The sequence below is a fragment of the Budorcas taxicolor genome, chromosome 7, assembly GCF_023091745.1.
Source record: "Budorcas taxicolor isolate Tak-1 chromosome 7, Takin1.1, whole genome shotgun sequence".
NCBI classification, from domain to species: domain Eukaryota; kingdom Metazoa; phylum Chordata; class Mammalia; order Artiodactyla; family Bovidae; genus Budorcas; species Budorcas taxicolor.
Genome location: NC_068916.1, coordinates 59,349,883 through 59,364,870, shown reverse-complemented (window position 1 = coordinate 59,364,870; position 14,988 = coordinate 59,349,883). Strand labels below are relative to the sequence as shown.

The following is a 14,988-nucleotide window of genomic DNA, read 5'->3' as shown; positions in this document are numbered from 1 at the left end:
TTTTTTTAACTGCTTTGAAATTTAGAGACAAATTTTGTTTAAAATCTGAAATACAATTCCTAAAATATCAACTTCTCCAGAAAACTGTGGCTATACAATTGTGCATTGCCTCTATCATGTTACAATGTGCATTAGACTCAAATGCAAAACCTATGGACCAAACTACCATCCTTCAACAATTTGAACAATGATATTAACAGTGTTCAAGCAACACAAATGAACTTTCAGAGGACGGGCTCTTTTACTTCAAGCACTATTGAAAAAAGCACAAATGCTTGGGTTTTCAGGTGTATATATATTAAGTTGAACCTTTGGAACTAGGAATCAGGGCATTTTTTGCACATAGTCTTAACACAGAAAATTGCGTAGTGTTAAAGAGGTAGAACCACAAGCAATCAAGCAAGGTTGTCAAGTAGGCAATAAATTGTTCTAGTGAATGTTTCTTCTTTGTCTAATTAGTGCCTGTACTGGTAGGAACGTTGAAATGAGAAAAGGAGCCTGCACTCCTTTTATATTCTGTTTAGAACAAAACAGAAAACTAACTGAAGCATAAGCCCTGTTACACACTAGCAATTTTAAAGAACATCAATTATGCAAGAGAAAGACTAAGAACAAAATCAGTGCTTACAGATACCAGACATAACAGTGAGTATTCAATAGACCCTCACAGGGCTTTGTGGTGGTTCTCAGCAGAAGCCACTTTGTAACCGCTGGCAGTAAATAGAGATAAAGCATCTTTTGCCAGATATTTTAGGAAATCATGCCAACAGCCCAGCAATAGTGCAAGACTCTTCTCATCAAGGGGTGTGTGTGCCAATATTGCTCCAGTTCTTACAAATAATCTCAGTAGGTGTGGTGCTGCCCAAACCTGGGACACTGGCACATCAGGGTGAGCCAAGAGGCTTTTGGCATACTGGAGTCTCTAAAATGTGGAGAGCAGCTGAGTGCCGAGTATCACACTGAAATACTCTTTTATTCCTGTCACAACCTTATTAACCACATACTCCTTATCACCAACATTTCCCTGCAATTTCTTGCAGTTTGCATACTCTTTATAGCTTTTGTAAATGCTGTGTAGAATAACATCTACATTTTTCTTAGCAGAGAGTTGAAACAGCTGCTCCTGCCTAGTAACTAAGTCCCAGTCCTCAACAAGCCATGATTTTAATTCTTCTGGAATCTTTATTTTCCATTCTACTCTTAAATGCCTCCTAACTTTCAACAGTGAGCCCTTTTCTTCCAAGGTGGTCAAAGTGCTTCACTAGTGTTGCCACCATCTCCATTTCCACAAGGCTTCTGTTTGTTCTTTCTTGTCTTCTTCATGGATCTTGAAGGGGGGTTCTCTGCAGAGCAACAGTGCCCCCACCCCAGATTCTTCTGCTGGGGACCAGCTCTCTTCTTTCCTGACAAGACCCCTCTCATCTTCTATTCCCGTTGCTTCTAGTTGATTTTTGAAAGTTATCTTTTGCATATTGTCATCCACAGGTTTAAGAACCCTGCTTTCCCAAGCTCATTCCACCCTGTTTTCATTCTACCCAGTAATCCTCTTTCGTCTTTCCCTTCTAAGAACTCCTAGTGTTTTCACAGGTAGAATCTTACAGATCTTCTGATGTGGTCTGGAGAGATGAGGTGGGAGGCACAACCCAAGACACAACCCATCCCTATAATCAGGGATATTGTGCAATTAGGATCAGACCTTCTGATCATCACTGTACAGCTAACTTAGCTTTTCTGATGGTAGTCTTTTTGTTCTGACCTCCAAGCAGAGTGTTCTTCAGGCAAATATGCAGTCAGTTAATTTTCCAGAAAGTTGTGTGAGTGAGGTTTTTACCTTTTGAGTTTGCCACTAGAAGCCCCTAATTCTCATTCTTTACTGCATCTCCTACTGCCAGCTCCCACCTAATTCAACAAGTCTTCCTCTCCTCCGGCAAAGGCACTTATGCAACCACAGACTCTGGAAATGTTTTTCTGTCTGTGGAGGAATTTAGTTCTCTTGTTCTCTGCCCTTTGCTAAATATTGGTTTCTTTTGTTATTTTCTGGAAATGCAGAATTTAGTGTGGGACCCCTGATGCCATTGTTGAATACATGGCCTTGATTATATTCATCCTGTTTATTCTGATGTTTTCTTTCTTGACAGCTTAAAAATTATATATATGATGTTTGTCAGGCACTGCCTACTATTTTTCAGGTAGTGCAGAAACAGATAGACCAATACCCATTTTAGATACAAATATAAACAGGACCAAAGTTCTTGCTCTTGAGCCTCAAAACTAGAAGATATATATATATATATTTTTTAAACCAAACATGAGGACCATCTTTTTAGAAATCTTTTTAAAGTCTCTGATAGAAGACTGTGTTTTTATTTCATTTCAATCAAACTACTCTGCTGACTTCTGTGGCTCTGCCCTGACAGGAGGTTCATAGTTCTGACTCTTCGGGTGGGGTCAAGCATGGGTAACAGGGTGGGGCTGGAAAGAAGACAGGGAGGGGCCAGAACCTGAAATAGAACCATCCATTGTGCTTAGTAAACAAATTTAGGGCAACCACAAGTTTTTGCTCTGTTATTTTTAAATCATTTATTAATTTTTGGCTAATTGTGTGCCAGGCACAATAGTATATGCTGTATGTATAGTGATTCATACCAGTTCATGAGCAGCTGCTTTTGCCCCCATTTTGAAATGCAAGAACTGAAACTCAGAGGTTAAATCACCAACTTGAGGTTTCTCAGAAGTAGCGAATCTAGATTTGACCCCAAATTTCTCTTTCTTCAAAACCCCTCGTCTTTTTTTTCAGCTTCCTTAGAGTTTTTAAATCTGTTTCTTTAAAATTGAGATGTAATTGATATATAATATTAGTTTAATGTATACAACATAATGATTAGACATGTATATATACCATTTTGCAAAATGACCACCACCTTATCCATTGTATCACAGATAATTTCAGTCTGATTGAGGGACATGTTCATATCTAAAGAGTGGCAACAAGCAGATGGTAGTCCAGGCAATGTGTAGGCCTCATAGGTAAACTGGAGCCCAGACAAGCAGTCTAAAAACAGGCAGACAAGGGAGGTGAGCACCACAGGAGAAGTCTGCCAATATTTTGGGGGTGTCTGCCACTGGCCTTCATTTCTAGGAGCAGTAAATCAGAGAGGAAGAGAGAAACAGGGAGCACAACCTGGAAGGGCAAAGAGCCAAAAGGTCTGGCTGCTGGGTCAGTTACAGAGGTGGGGCTTCAGGTGGGGTCTCCCACATGAAGAATGAGATTCAGAAACTGGGATTAGGGAGAGTGAAACCCCAAAACTGGGCTTGTTGATGGATGAGCCATGGAGGACTTGGCTAGGCCTGGCCATAGTTCTTTTAACCTCAGAACCTATTTTTGAGTGTTAAATGCCTTACATCCCAGAAGGAAGTGCCTAGGAGTCTGGCAACAGGTAACGATCCAGTAGTTTTCAGATCTCTCCAGAAGCATTTTTCAGAACTCTAGTAGTTCATTTGTAGAGTTTTATTAGGCACTCTTAAAAAGCTTACTTTTCTGTGAACTCAAAGTTTCTTTTCTTCAGAAATTCTGGAAAGTTTTCAGTGTGTGTCCATGTAGATATTTTGTTGAGGTGTGTTTTTCTGGCTCTGGCTTACATTTCCTTGATCTGTACTATTATTGTTAATTAAAATTCCAAAGTCAAAGTCAGTGCTTCCCCTTAGCTTTGTTTTTGGAGAGAGACAGGAGTGACCTGTTCCAGGAGGACAGGTTTATTGGATGTAGTAATACGGGCTTTGCTTAAATATGAGGAAGAAAAAGAAGCAGAGTGAGATTTCTTAGAATTTGAATAGGGAACACGTTTTGACAATGTATTTAATTTTACTTTATTTTATTTGGAAATCTTTAAAATTTGATGGCAGTTTTCATGCTAAAAATCACAAGGATTGACTTACAAGACAGTGTTGCAAGATACAAATATAGAGAACAGGAACGTAATGGAGAGTTTTAGGCTATGGGTATGCAAGGCAACCACCATCTCTATCTTTATGTGGCAGTCTCTAGGAAAACAGTCATTGCTATTATTTGTGTGTCTGTGGATTCTGTTTGTAGGAACTTGAATAACCATTCAGAGCTTCAGTTGATGTAGAATGCAAACAGATGCAAAAATTTCAGGTGAATCAGGAAGTGACATCTGACTTCAGGGTTATCTGGGATAAGACACCATGGTTTGCTTCCTTTCTTGGTGATAGAAGTAAAATTCAATTAATTTTAGTTTAATTCAATTAATTTATAAAGCATTATTTGAACACCTGCAGTGTACCAGCTGTGAGCTCACAATGTAACAAAAGAGATAGATAGTTATTAAGCTAATGAGAATATAATGTGAAACATGCTGATCTAGCAGGACTGAATACACAGGAGGAGATTTTTAGAGAAGATAACCCTGGGGCTGAATCTTTAATGAGTGGAATTGGTATTGGAGATTGAGAAAGAGAAGTACTGGAAGAGGGAGCAGCGTGTGGAAAATTGCAGAATTCATGCAAGGTTCTGAGAGTGGGAAGCAGTTCATATCAAAATGTGGAGTGGAGAGGGATGCAGATGGAGAGCGAGGTGGCCGGGACTGATGGAGGATTAGGCAGTGATACTCACTAAAACAGTTTTTGCAGGAAGATGAAAAGATGAGATCAGTGTTTCAGAAACACCACTTCGGAAGTAATTGGAAAATAGATTGTGGGGAGTGGATTATAGAAGGGGCTTAGGAGGAAGAGTGGTTTAAAAATATGAACTCACCAACTGTTGGTGTTAGTTACTTTGTTCTCTCTGCTTGTAATGATGCTTCTTGCCTCTTAACCCCATGACTATTGCCTCCCACCCTACCCCCAACTCCACTCCTGCACCAGACATTGTTTTCTGCTTAACTAGTTTCAAGATTCGCCATACACTCAAACACACACATATTTGATTGATATCTTATTAATATTATTATTCCTATGTAATCTTAAAGCTTCATAAAGAAAGAATGAATTTTTATATTTGCTTATTGCTGGGAGAAATATCAATAACCTCAGATATGCAGATGACACCACCCTTATGGCAGAAACTGAAGAGGAACTAAAAAACCTCTTGATGAAGTGAAAGTGGAGAGTGAAAAAGTTGGCTTAAAGCTCGACATTCAGAAAACAAAGATCATGGCATCTGGTCCCATGACTTCATGGGAAATAGATGGGGAAACAGTGGAAACAGTGTCAAACTTTATTTTTGGGGGCTCCAAAATCACTGCAGATGGTGACTGCAGCCATGAGATTAAAAGACGCTTACTCCTTGGAAGGAAAGTTAGGACCAACCTAGACAGCATATTCAAAAGCAGAGACATTACTTTGCCAACAAGGTCCATCTAGTCAAGGCTATGGTTTTTCCAGCGGTCACGTATGGATGTGAGAGTTGGACTGTGAAGAAAGCTGAGTGCCGAAGAATTGATGCTTTTGAAGTGTGGTGTTGGAGAAGACTCTTGCGAGTCCCTTGGACTGCAAGGAGATCCAACCAGTCCATTCTGAAGGAGATAAGCCTTGGGATTTCTTTGGAGGGAATGATACTAAAGCTGAAACTCCCATACTTTGGCCACCTCATGTGAAGAGTTGACTCACTGGAAAAGACTCTGCTGCTGGGAGGGGTTGTGGGCAGGAGGAGAAGGGGACGACAGAGGATGAGATGGCTGGATGGCATCACTGAGTTGATGGACGTGGATCTGAGTGAACTCTGGGAGTTGGTGATGGACAGGGAGGCCTGGCGTGCTGCGATTCATGGGTTCGCAAACAGTCGGACAGGACTGAGCAACTGAACTGAACTGAACTGATTGATGCATTTCTAGCATCTAACAAAATGTGGATATTTAATTAGTATTTGGTGAAAAGATAAATTACATTCAAGTCAGTATTTTCAATTTCTTTAAAGAGTTTCTTTAAGGAGTGTTTTTTTAAAACACTTGGGAAAATAAGAAAATAACCACTACAACAAACAGTATCCTACTTGAAGTCCTACTTCATGTCATTGGGGCGGACAGTCTCAGTCCCTAAATTTCTGATGGATTTGTGAAATCAGAACACAGTTCAAAAAAGTTTAACTTTTTCTCCCTCTTTGCAGAGATTTCTCCTTTTCCCTCTTTGCAGAGATCATGTAGTTAAATTTTCGTATGTTATATACTTATATAATGTGACTCTGTTATAATACAATTGAAATGTTGCTTAATTTTGATTCAGTGTTACTAAACATATTTGTATAATATCACTTTTGTACAGGATGCTGTACTAAGCATGGCAAATAATTTTTCTGCAGAATGTAAACTCTAAGAGGACAAGACCAAATCAATTCTATTCACTATTTTATGCTACCAAGTCTAACATAGACTCAAAGTAGGCATTAATAGATATGTGTTAATTGAATAGATTTACATATAGATTTAAAAGTTTGCAAGGCACACTCTGTTTTGGGGAACAAATAATATGGTCTTTGAAATATATAATAATATAATTTTGTGATACATAATGTATTCATAGGATTTCAAGTTTTAGGTCTTAGACCTGAGATCAGACTTTAAAGAAAGAAAAACAACTAAAGAAAGAGATATCAACTAATTCATGGAAACTTGCACAACTTTCCTGGCTGTATTTACTTGAAATGTTTTACAGACATATTCTCTGGGAAGAAGTAGCAGTCTCCACCCAGGGTTGCTTTCAGTGTCTTAAACACAAGAGACATATAGCAAAACAGTATTTCCTGATTGTTGTGCTTGAAGTCTCCCTCTTTATGTGTTCAGGAATTTTTCAGAAATAGGCCAGAGCTAAGTTATACACAGGGAATGTTTTCCTTCCTAGCCTGGGCAAGAGAAGGCACCAGCTTTAGCTCCTTTGATTTTTCTGGTTCCTGCTTTGTTGTTGTTCAGTCTGACATGACTGAGCAACTGAGCAAAATAACAACACGCTGATTTTAATTTAACATTGTTGTTATACTTAGTTGTGGAAGGCAGTGCGTACTGGCATTCTTTATTTTTATTTTATTCTTTAATTTTTATTGGAGTATTTGTTGCCATTCAGTCTTTCAGTCATGTCTGACTCTTTGCGATCTCATGGACTGCAGCATGCCAGACTTCCCTGTCCTTCGCCGTCTCCCAGAGTTTGCTCAAACTCATGTCCATCGACTCAGTGATGCCATCCAATCATCTCATCCTCTGTCATCCCCTTCTCCTCCTGTCTTCAATCTTTCCTAGCATCAGGGTCTTTTCCAATGAGTCACCTCTTCGCATCAGGTGGCCAGAATATTAGAGCTTCAGCATCACTTCTAGTCTTAATTGGCCCCTTTCCCCTAGGATGTGGCCCTAAAGTTGTCTTATAAAGATCACGCAAAAGTGAAGCAAATCTAGAAGATTCAACTCCTAAACAAAAAGTCAGACATATATTTATTTCACTTTATTTTACAAGCAAATCAAGACATAATAGTGACAAGATTAGGTAATATGGTATAGATTATATGGGAGAAAAAATGTGTCTCTTGTGTTTGTAGTCATAAGATAGATTCAACATTTTCCAAAGTGTACAAATTTAAGTTTGTTGTTAGTTTTCCTGTGGAGACAAAAATAGCAACAAGTGAGAAATGCTGAGGCCATAAGCATTTCATTAGCATCCACATTTCACCAGTGAGCCCCTCAAAATGTAGCCAAGCCTCTCCATTTATTGATGCTTTTAAAAGGAGTGATGTCAGTTTAGGGATTTTTTAGCAAGTGGTGCTGATTATATAAGGATAGGCTTATAATACATCACAGTCAGTTTATGTCCCTAAAAACATATTTTAATGGATTTTTTATTTAAAGAAGATACATGTAAGCCTTTTTTATAAGAGTTCATAAATTTTTCTTAATAAAACAGAATCAGAACAATATGCCTTATATATTAGATGCTAGTTTTCAGTCATGTTTGTTTTGAAAGTACTTAAAGGGAACTGTAAGTTTCTAAATACACCCTAGTATATTAGTCGTCATTTTGTGCTTTTTCAGCTGATACTAATATATCTTTTGGATGATTACTTTGTAATCTTTAAACTGCTTCTGGTTATTTGATTTTCTAAATTTAAGTTTATTATACCTCTAGCATACCTTTTTTTTTTTTTTTGAGAAATCATACTCAGAACAATTTCTTTAGGCTTTTCAAATAGTGTCCCCTTTTGGACCAATCGTTAAGGAGCTCTAACATATCCAGACTTAGTTGTTGAAGCTGAACAATAAACACAGATCATCCTAGCAGTTGTGGACTGGCATGCCTAGATGGAGGGATATTTCTTTTTCCCTAAAAATAAACAAAACATGACTGCGAGCCAAACTGGTGAATTTTTCATGGGAAGAGTTTAAGCAATAGATTAATAGGTAGAAGTTGAACTGCTGCTAAGTCTGCTGCTAAGTCACTTCAGTCGTGTCCGACTCTGTGCGACCCCATAGACGGCAGCCCACCAGGCTCCCCCATCCCTGGGATTCTCCAGGCAAGAACACTGGAGTGGGTTGCCATTTCCTTCTCCAATGCAGGAAAGTGAAAAGTGAAAGTGAAGTCGCTCAGTCATGTCCAACCCTCAGCGACCCCATGGACTGCAGCCTTCCAGAAGCCTCCGTCCATGGGATTTTCCAGGCAAGAGTACTGGAGTGGGTTGCCATTGCCTTCTCCTGGATGACCTTTAAATTTCTTTCCAAGATTCCTTCCTTCTAAGGTTCTCTACTCACTCTTACTGTCACTATGCAGTGACACAATAATACCAGTGACTCCCGAATCCTGTAAATTATGAGAATTCTATTCATCAGAGTCAGCATGAGATGATTTACATATTCTATACCATAAACAACTCCTTCTGTTTCAAGTACATTTGTCTTAACACGTAATTATTAACCCTTAAATGTAGAAAACTATTTCAATACTTACTCAACTTCATAACAAAAGTAGCAATCATTGCCATAAGTTTTGCCATCAGATCCACAAATTGGTGTATATATGTCATAACAAAATCTTTCTTCTAAGGTAACATTTTATATTTACTACAGTCAATCTGGAAATACATATAAAAAGCCTTGAATTCCTTAAGCAAAATTTTTATTCTCAGGATTTAGGATTTTCCAAGCAAGTTCAGAAAGCTCTCAGTGCATTTGTGTCTTATTCCAACTGTCTATTCTCAACTAACCCCAAGATACAGTAAGAAAAAAAAAAAGAAAATTATGTCATATATATAATCATGAGTGATAAACTTCTTTATAATAACTGGTAACTGAATCATTATCTATTTTAAAATAGAATCTTTTCCACCATACTGGTTGATGCATCGGTTCTCAACACATAGCATATTCACAAGTACAACCATTCCCATGGGATCAATTTTCTACATATCTCATGTAGTAGTTTGCTACTCCTCTCTTTCACTTTAAAAGTTCTGCCTGAATGTAAGCATGAGATATATTATGAGGATAACTACTATAGTTATAAGGACTATTACATCATAGCAACATTTGCCATTAATTATTGGTAACAAGGTACTTGATATACACTTCACTAGCACATAGGTAAACAGATATATTTTAACATTGTAGTTGAGATCCACTAATCTCAGTTTCTGTAGCCAAAGCCAAGGTGATAAGTTGCCTGCAGGAGCAGGTAGGAAATTACCAAGAAAGAATTTTCTAGGTTTTTCATCTTTGAGCAAATTGTGCCATGTGGACATTAAAGTCAAACATGTTGGAATTCAAATCCTGACTATATAACTCTGGGACAATTATTTTTCCTCTCTAAGCCTTACTTTATTTATCTGCAAAATGAAGGCAATAATAACTGTATGGTAATAGTAAAGTGAAACATACATGACTGAGAAGATATGTATGAAATACTTAGCAGTACATGGCATGGTAAATAGTGAATACATGATAGCCATTAATTTTGTTCTGGCTTTACTTCAAATTCTACACTAACTCCAGTTCTTTACCAAAGACTCTACCTTTCCAGCTCCTTCTGTCCCAGAGTTTCAGACATCATATTTTCCTTTTTTAAAAAATTAATTTTTATTGAAGTATAGCTGATTTACAATTTGCAATGTTGTGTTAGTTTCTGGTATACAGCCAACTGATTAAGTTATATAGACATTGAATATAGTTCCCTGTAGTGTACAGTAAGACCTTGTGTACTCATTCTATATATATTAGTTTGCATCTACTAATCTGCCCCCCACCCCTGGCAACCTGTCTCTTCTCTATGTCTGTGACTCTGATTTGGTTTCAAAAATAAGTTCACTTGCAGACATGATATTTTTCTAATGTTTGAGTATCTCCACTTAGGTAACTCAAAATATGCTAAAATTCAAGTTCCCCTTCAGATATGTTTCATTACTTAATTCATCTACTCCTTTAGTTACTATACTTTATGAACCTTCTAAATTTTAGAGCTGCGCTGAAGACTGCCAATACAAAGATTACTAAGCATGACATGGTGGGAGGGGACTTCAGAGGCTAGTACAGCTTGGTGGAAAATGGAACAGCAGTACCCCATGTCAGGTATGGCTGCCCTGTGGTTTGTGAAATGTCCTTTTCATTACAGGGGACTGGAATGCAAAAGTATGAAGTCAAGATATACCTGGAGTAACAGGAAAATTTGGCCTTGGAATACAAAATTAAGCAAGGAAAAGGCTAACAGTTTTGCCAAGATAACATGCTGGTCATAGCCAACACCCTCTTCCAACAATGCAAGAGATGACTCTACACATGGACATCACTACATAGTCAATACTGAAATCAGATTGATTATATTCTTTGCAGCCAAAGATGGAGAAGTTCTATATAGTCAGCAAAAACAAGACCGGGAGCTGACTGTGGCTCAGATCCTGAACTCCTTATTGCCAAATTCAGACTTAAAGCTCCAGTACTTTGGCCACCTCATGCGAAGAGTTGACTTATTGGAAAAGACTCTGCTGCTGGGAGGGATTGGGGGCAGGAGGAGAAGGGGATGACAGAGGATGAGATGGCTGGATGGCATCACTGACTTGGTGGACATGAGTCTGAGTGACCTCCAGGAGCTGGTGATGGACAAGGAGGCCTGGTGTGCTGCGATTCATGGGGTCGCAAAGAGTCGGACACGACTGAGCAACTGAACTGAACTGAACTGAAGAAAATAGAGAAAACCACTAGACCATTCAGGTATGACCTAAATCAAATCCCTCACAAGTATACAGTGGAAGTGATAAATAGATTTAAGGGATTAGATCTAATAAACAGTGCCTGAAGAACTATGGACAGAGGTTCATGACATTGTACAGGAGGCAGGGATCAAGACCATCCCCAAGAAAAAGAAATACAAAAAGGAAAATGGTTGTCTGAGGACAGATAGCTGAGAAAAGAAGAAAATGAAAGGCAAAGGAGATAAGGAAAGATATACCCATTTGAATGCAGAGTTCCAAAGAATAGCAAGGAGAGATAAGAAAGCCTTCCTCGGGGAACAGTGCAAAGAAATAGAGGAAAACAATAGAATGGGAAAGACTAGAGATCTCTTCAAGAAAATTAGAGATACCAAGGGAACATTTCATGCAAAGATGGGCACGATAAAGGATAGAAATGGTATGGACCTAACAGAAGCAGAAGATATTAAGAAGAGATGGCAAGACTACACAGAAGAACTATATAAAATAGATCTTCATGACCCAGATAATTATGATGGTATGATCACTCACCTAGAACCATACATCCTGGAATGTGAAGTAAATGGGCCTTAGGAAGCATCACTATGAACAAAGCTAGGGGAGGTGATGGAATTCCAGTTGAGCTGTTTCAAATCTTGGAAGATGATGCTGTGAAAGTGCTGCACTCAATATGCCAGCAAATTTAGAAAACTTGGCAGTGGCCACAGGACTGGAAAAGGTCAGTTTTCATTCCAATCCCAAAGAAAGGCAATGCCAAAGAATGCTCAAACTACCGCACAATTGCACTCATCTCACATGCTAGTAAAGTAATGCTCAAAATTCTCCAAGTCAGGCTTCAGTAGTACGTGAACTGTGAACTTCCAGATGTTCAAGCTGGTTTTAGAAAAGGCAGAGGAACCAGAGATCAAATTGCCAACATCCGCTGGATCATTGAAAAAGCAAGAGAGTTCCAAAAAAACATCTACTTCTGCTTTATTGACTATGCCAAAGCCTTTGACTGTGTGGACCACAACAAAACTCTGGAAAATTCTTCAAGAGATGGGAATACCAGACCACCTGACCTGCCTCCTGAGAAATCTATGCAGGTCAGGAAGCAATAGTTAAAACTGTACATGAAACAACAGACTGATTCCAAACTGGGAAAGGAATGCATCAAGGCTGTATATTGTCACTGTGCTTATTTAACTTATATACAGAGTACATCATGAGAAATGCTGGGCTGGATGAAGCACAAGCTGGAATCAAGATTGCTGGGAGAAATATCAATAACCTCAGGTATACAGATGACACCACTCTTATGGCAGAAAGTGAAGAAGAACTAAAGAGCCTCTTGATGAACATGAAAGAGGAGAGTGACAAAGTTAGCTTAAAGCTCAACATTCAGAAAACTAAGATTGTGGTATTCGATCCCGTCACTTCATGGCAAATAGATGGGGAAACAGGGGAAACAGTGGAAACAGTGTCAGACTTTATTTTGGGGGGCTCCAAAGTCACTGTAGATGGTAATTGCAGCCATGAAATTAAAAGATGCTTACTCCTTGGAAGGAAAGTTATGTCCAACCTAGGTAGCATATTCAAAAGCAGAGACATTACTTTGCCAACAAAGTTCCGTCTAGTCAAGGCTATGGTTTTTCCAGTAGTCATGTATGGATGTGAGAGTTGGACTGTGAAGAAAGCTGAGCACCGAAGAACTGATGCTTTTGAACTGTGGTGTTGGAGAAGACTCTTGAGAGTCCCCTGGACTGCAAGGAGATCCAACCAGTCCATTCTAAAGGAGATCAGCCCTGGGTGTTCTTTGGAAGGACTGATGCTGAAGCTGAAACTCCAATACATTGGCCACTTGATGAGAAGAATTGACTCATTGGAAAAGACTCTGATGCTGGGAGGGATTGGGGGCAGGAGGAGAAGGGGATGACAGAGGATGAGATGGCTGGATGGCATCACTGACTCGATGGATGTGAGTCTGAGTGAACGCCGGGAGTTGGTGATGGACGGGGAGGCCTGACGTGCTGCAATTCATGGGGTCGCAAAGAGCGGGATATGACTGAGTGACTGAACTGAACTGAACCTTTTCATTCTCATACAGCTAATAAACCATGAAGGAAGGCTTGAACTCAATCCTGACTCCAAAATTTACAGTCTTAATCTCTTATTTTCTTTAACAGGGAAACCAAAAATTTTGACTTAAAGAAGTGGAAGGGACTGCCTGGGCCATAGGGTCATGCAGCTCGAAAGCAGTAGAGCTAGTCTAACACCCAAATTGCCTGGTAGCTAGCTTAAGTTTTTACTACCACACCTAGATTGTCTCAACAGTAGTCATTATTTAATGAGTAATGAAAAAGAGGTTAAATGAAAATCTTCATTCTTTAAGATAGAGAACAAAGATGTATGTGACCCATTTAGACAGTTTAAGTCATGACTTGTCCTTCCTGAGCTTTACTATGTGTCAGGTACTCTGCTAAGCCCTTTTAAAATATTACAGCTTTAAATTTCACAATATTGTGAAATATGACGCAAGTATTGTTTCCCATGGGCATACTATCAAACAGCTAGAATTTAATCAGCACCTATTCACTCTGATGCTAGGTTTCTGCCCCTTCCTTTTTAGAAAGGTCTACCTACAGTTTTTTAAAAGAAACAATTTTTGAAACTTAAAAAATAAACCTTCAAACATGTAGAAATTTAATTAATATGTAGTGTTGAGTATCTCTTTACTGATACAAGCCTTTAAAATTATACAAAAGTAGTACTTTCGTGTCAAGATGGGCATACAGACCTGCCCCCTCATTTTAGAAAGGTCTACCTACAGGTTTTTAAAAGAAACAATTTTTGAAACTTAAAAAATAAACCTTCAAACATGTAGAAATTTAATTAATATGTAGTATTGAGTATTTATTTACTGATACTAGCCTTTAAAATTATATAAAAGTAGTACTTTCATGTCAAGATGGGCATACAGACCTGTTCATGGTGTTTGACACAGTCTACATCTGTAAGATAAAGACAAAGAAATTTAAACTCTGGAAGAATCTAATCTTAATAGAAAACTAAGCTTTGATTTGTTTCAGCTCTCAGACTGTCATTAAAATATAAGATTCACTTCAAAGCTGTATGAGCATAATATTAAAGGTTAAAGCTCTTCACACAACTTTTCATTTTCTTTTTTGAAGTGGGTTTTAAGTGTAGCCCAAAAGATGAAATAGCTATTATAATAATGAGTTTGTGCTGTTCTTTCCTACTTCATAATCTGAACTTAGAAAATATTTTTTAAAAAACCTACAAGTTTTATATATTGGAAGTGTCTGCTGTTATGTAACAAGCCTAGAGGCAGAAATTGGACTAGCAGTTGAAAAGTCTAGGGAGGCAGATTTCAACTCAATAATGGAAGAAGAACAGTAGTTCCTGCTGCCAAACTATAGATTGCCAGTCATGCATTAATTGTTTTATGATGAAATGAGATCCCAATAAAAAGTGATGTTAAGCCCAAGGATACATTGGATAGACATTTCCCAAAGAAGTTTTACTAAATGTTTATATGATAGCAATTTGGCCTTGGTTGACCATTTAGGTCCACTTGCACCATGATAATATAATTTGGTCATTTATTGGTACAAACAAAAAAGTGCATTTCAAAAATTTTCGTTTATTATATGTGTTGCATATATTTTAGAATTATATGGATAGAAGATAACATGAACTCTCAATATCAGGGCAGGGGCAGGGTTATGAGGGAGATACTCACTGAGGATGGTTGGAAGCACCAGGGCTGAGAGCAGGACAAAGGCTGTTGTTCTCAT

At 38.4% G+C, this 14,988-nt stretch overlaps 1 protein-coding gene and 1 pseudogene across 1 annotated transcript; both read right to left on the bottom strand.

Annotated features, from left to right (window-relative positions):
* Positions 1-664: 664 nt before the first annotated feature.
* Positions 665-1,422, bottom strand: LOC128051348 (mortality factor 4-like protein 2; annotated as a pseudogene).
* Positions 1,423-7,553: 6,131 nt separating this feature from the next.
* On the bottom strand, positions 7,554-14,988 carry SPINK9 (serine peptidase inhibitor Kazal type 9). The gene is given in 5 exon segments (XM_052644339.1): positions 7,554-7,599; positions 8,941-9,034; positions 9,037-9,064; positions 14,153-14,181; positions 14,934-14,988. Coding segments are annotated over 5 exon segments (252 nt in total).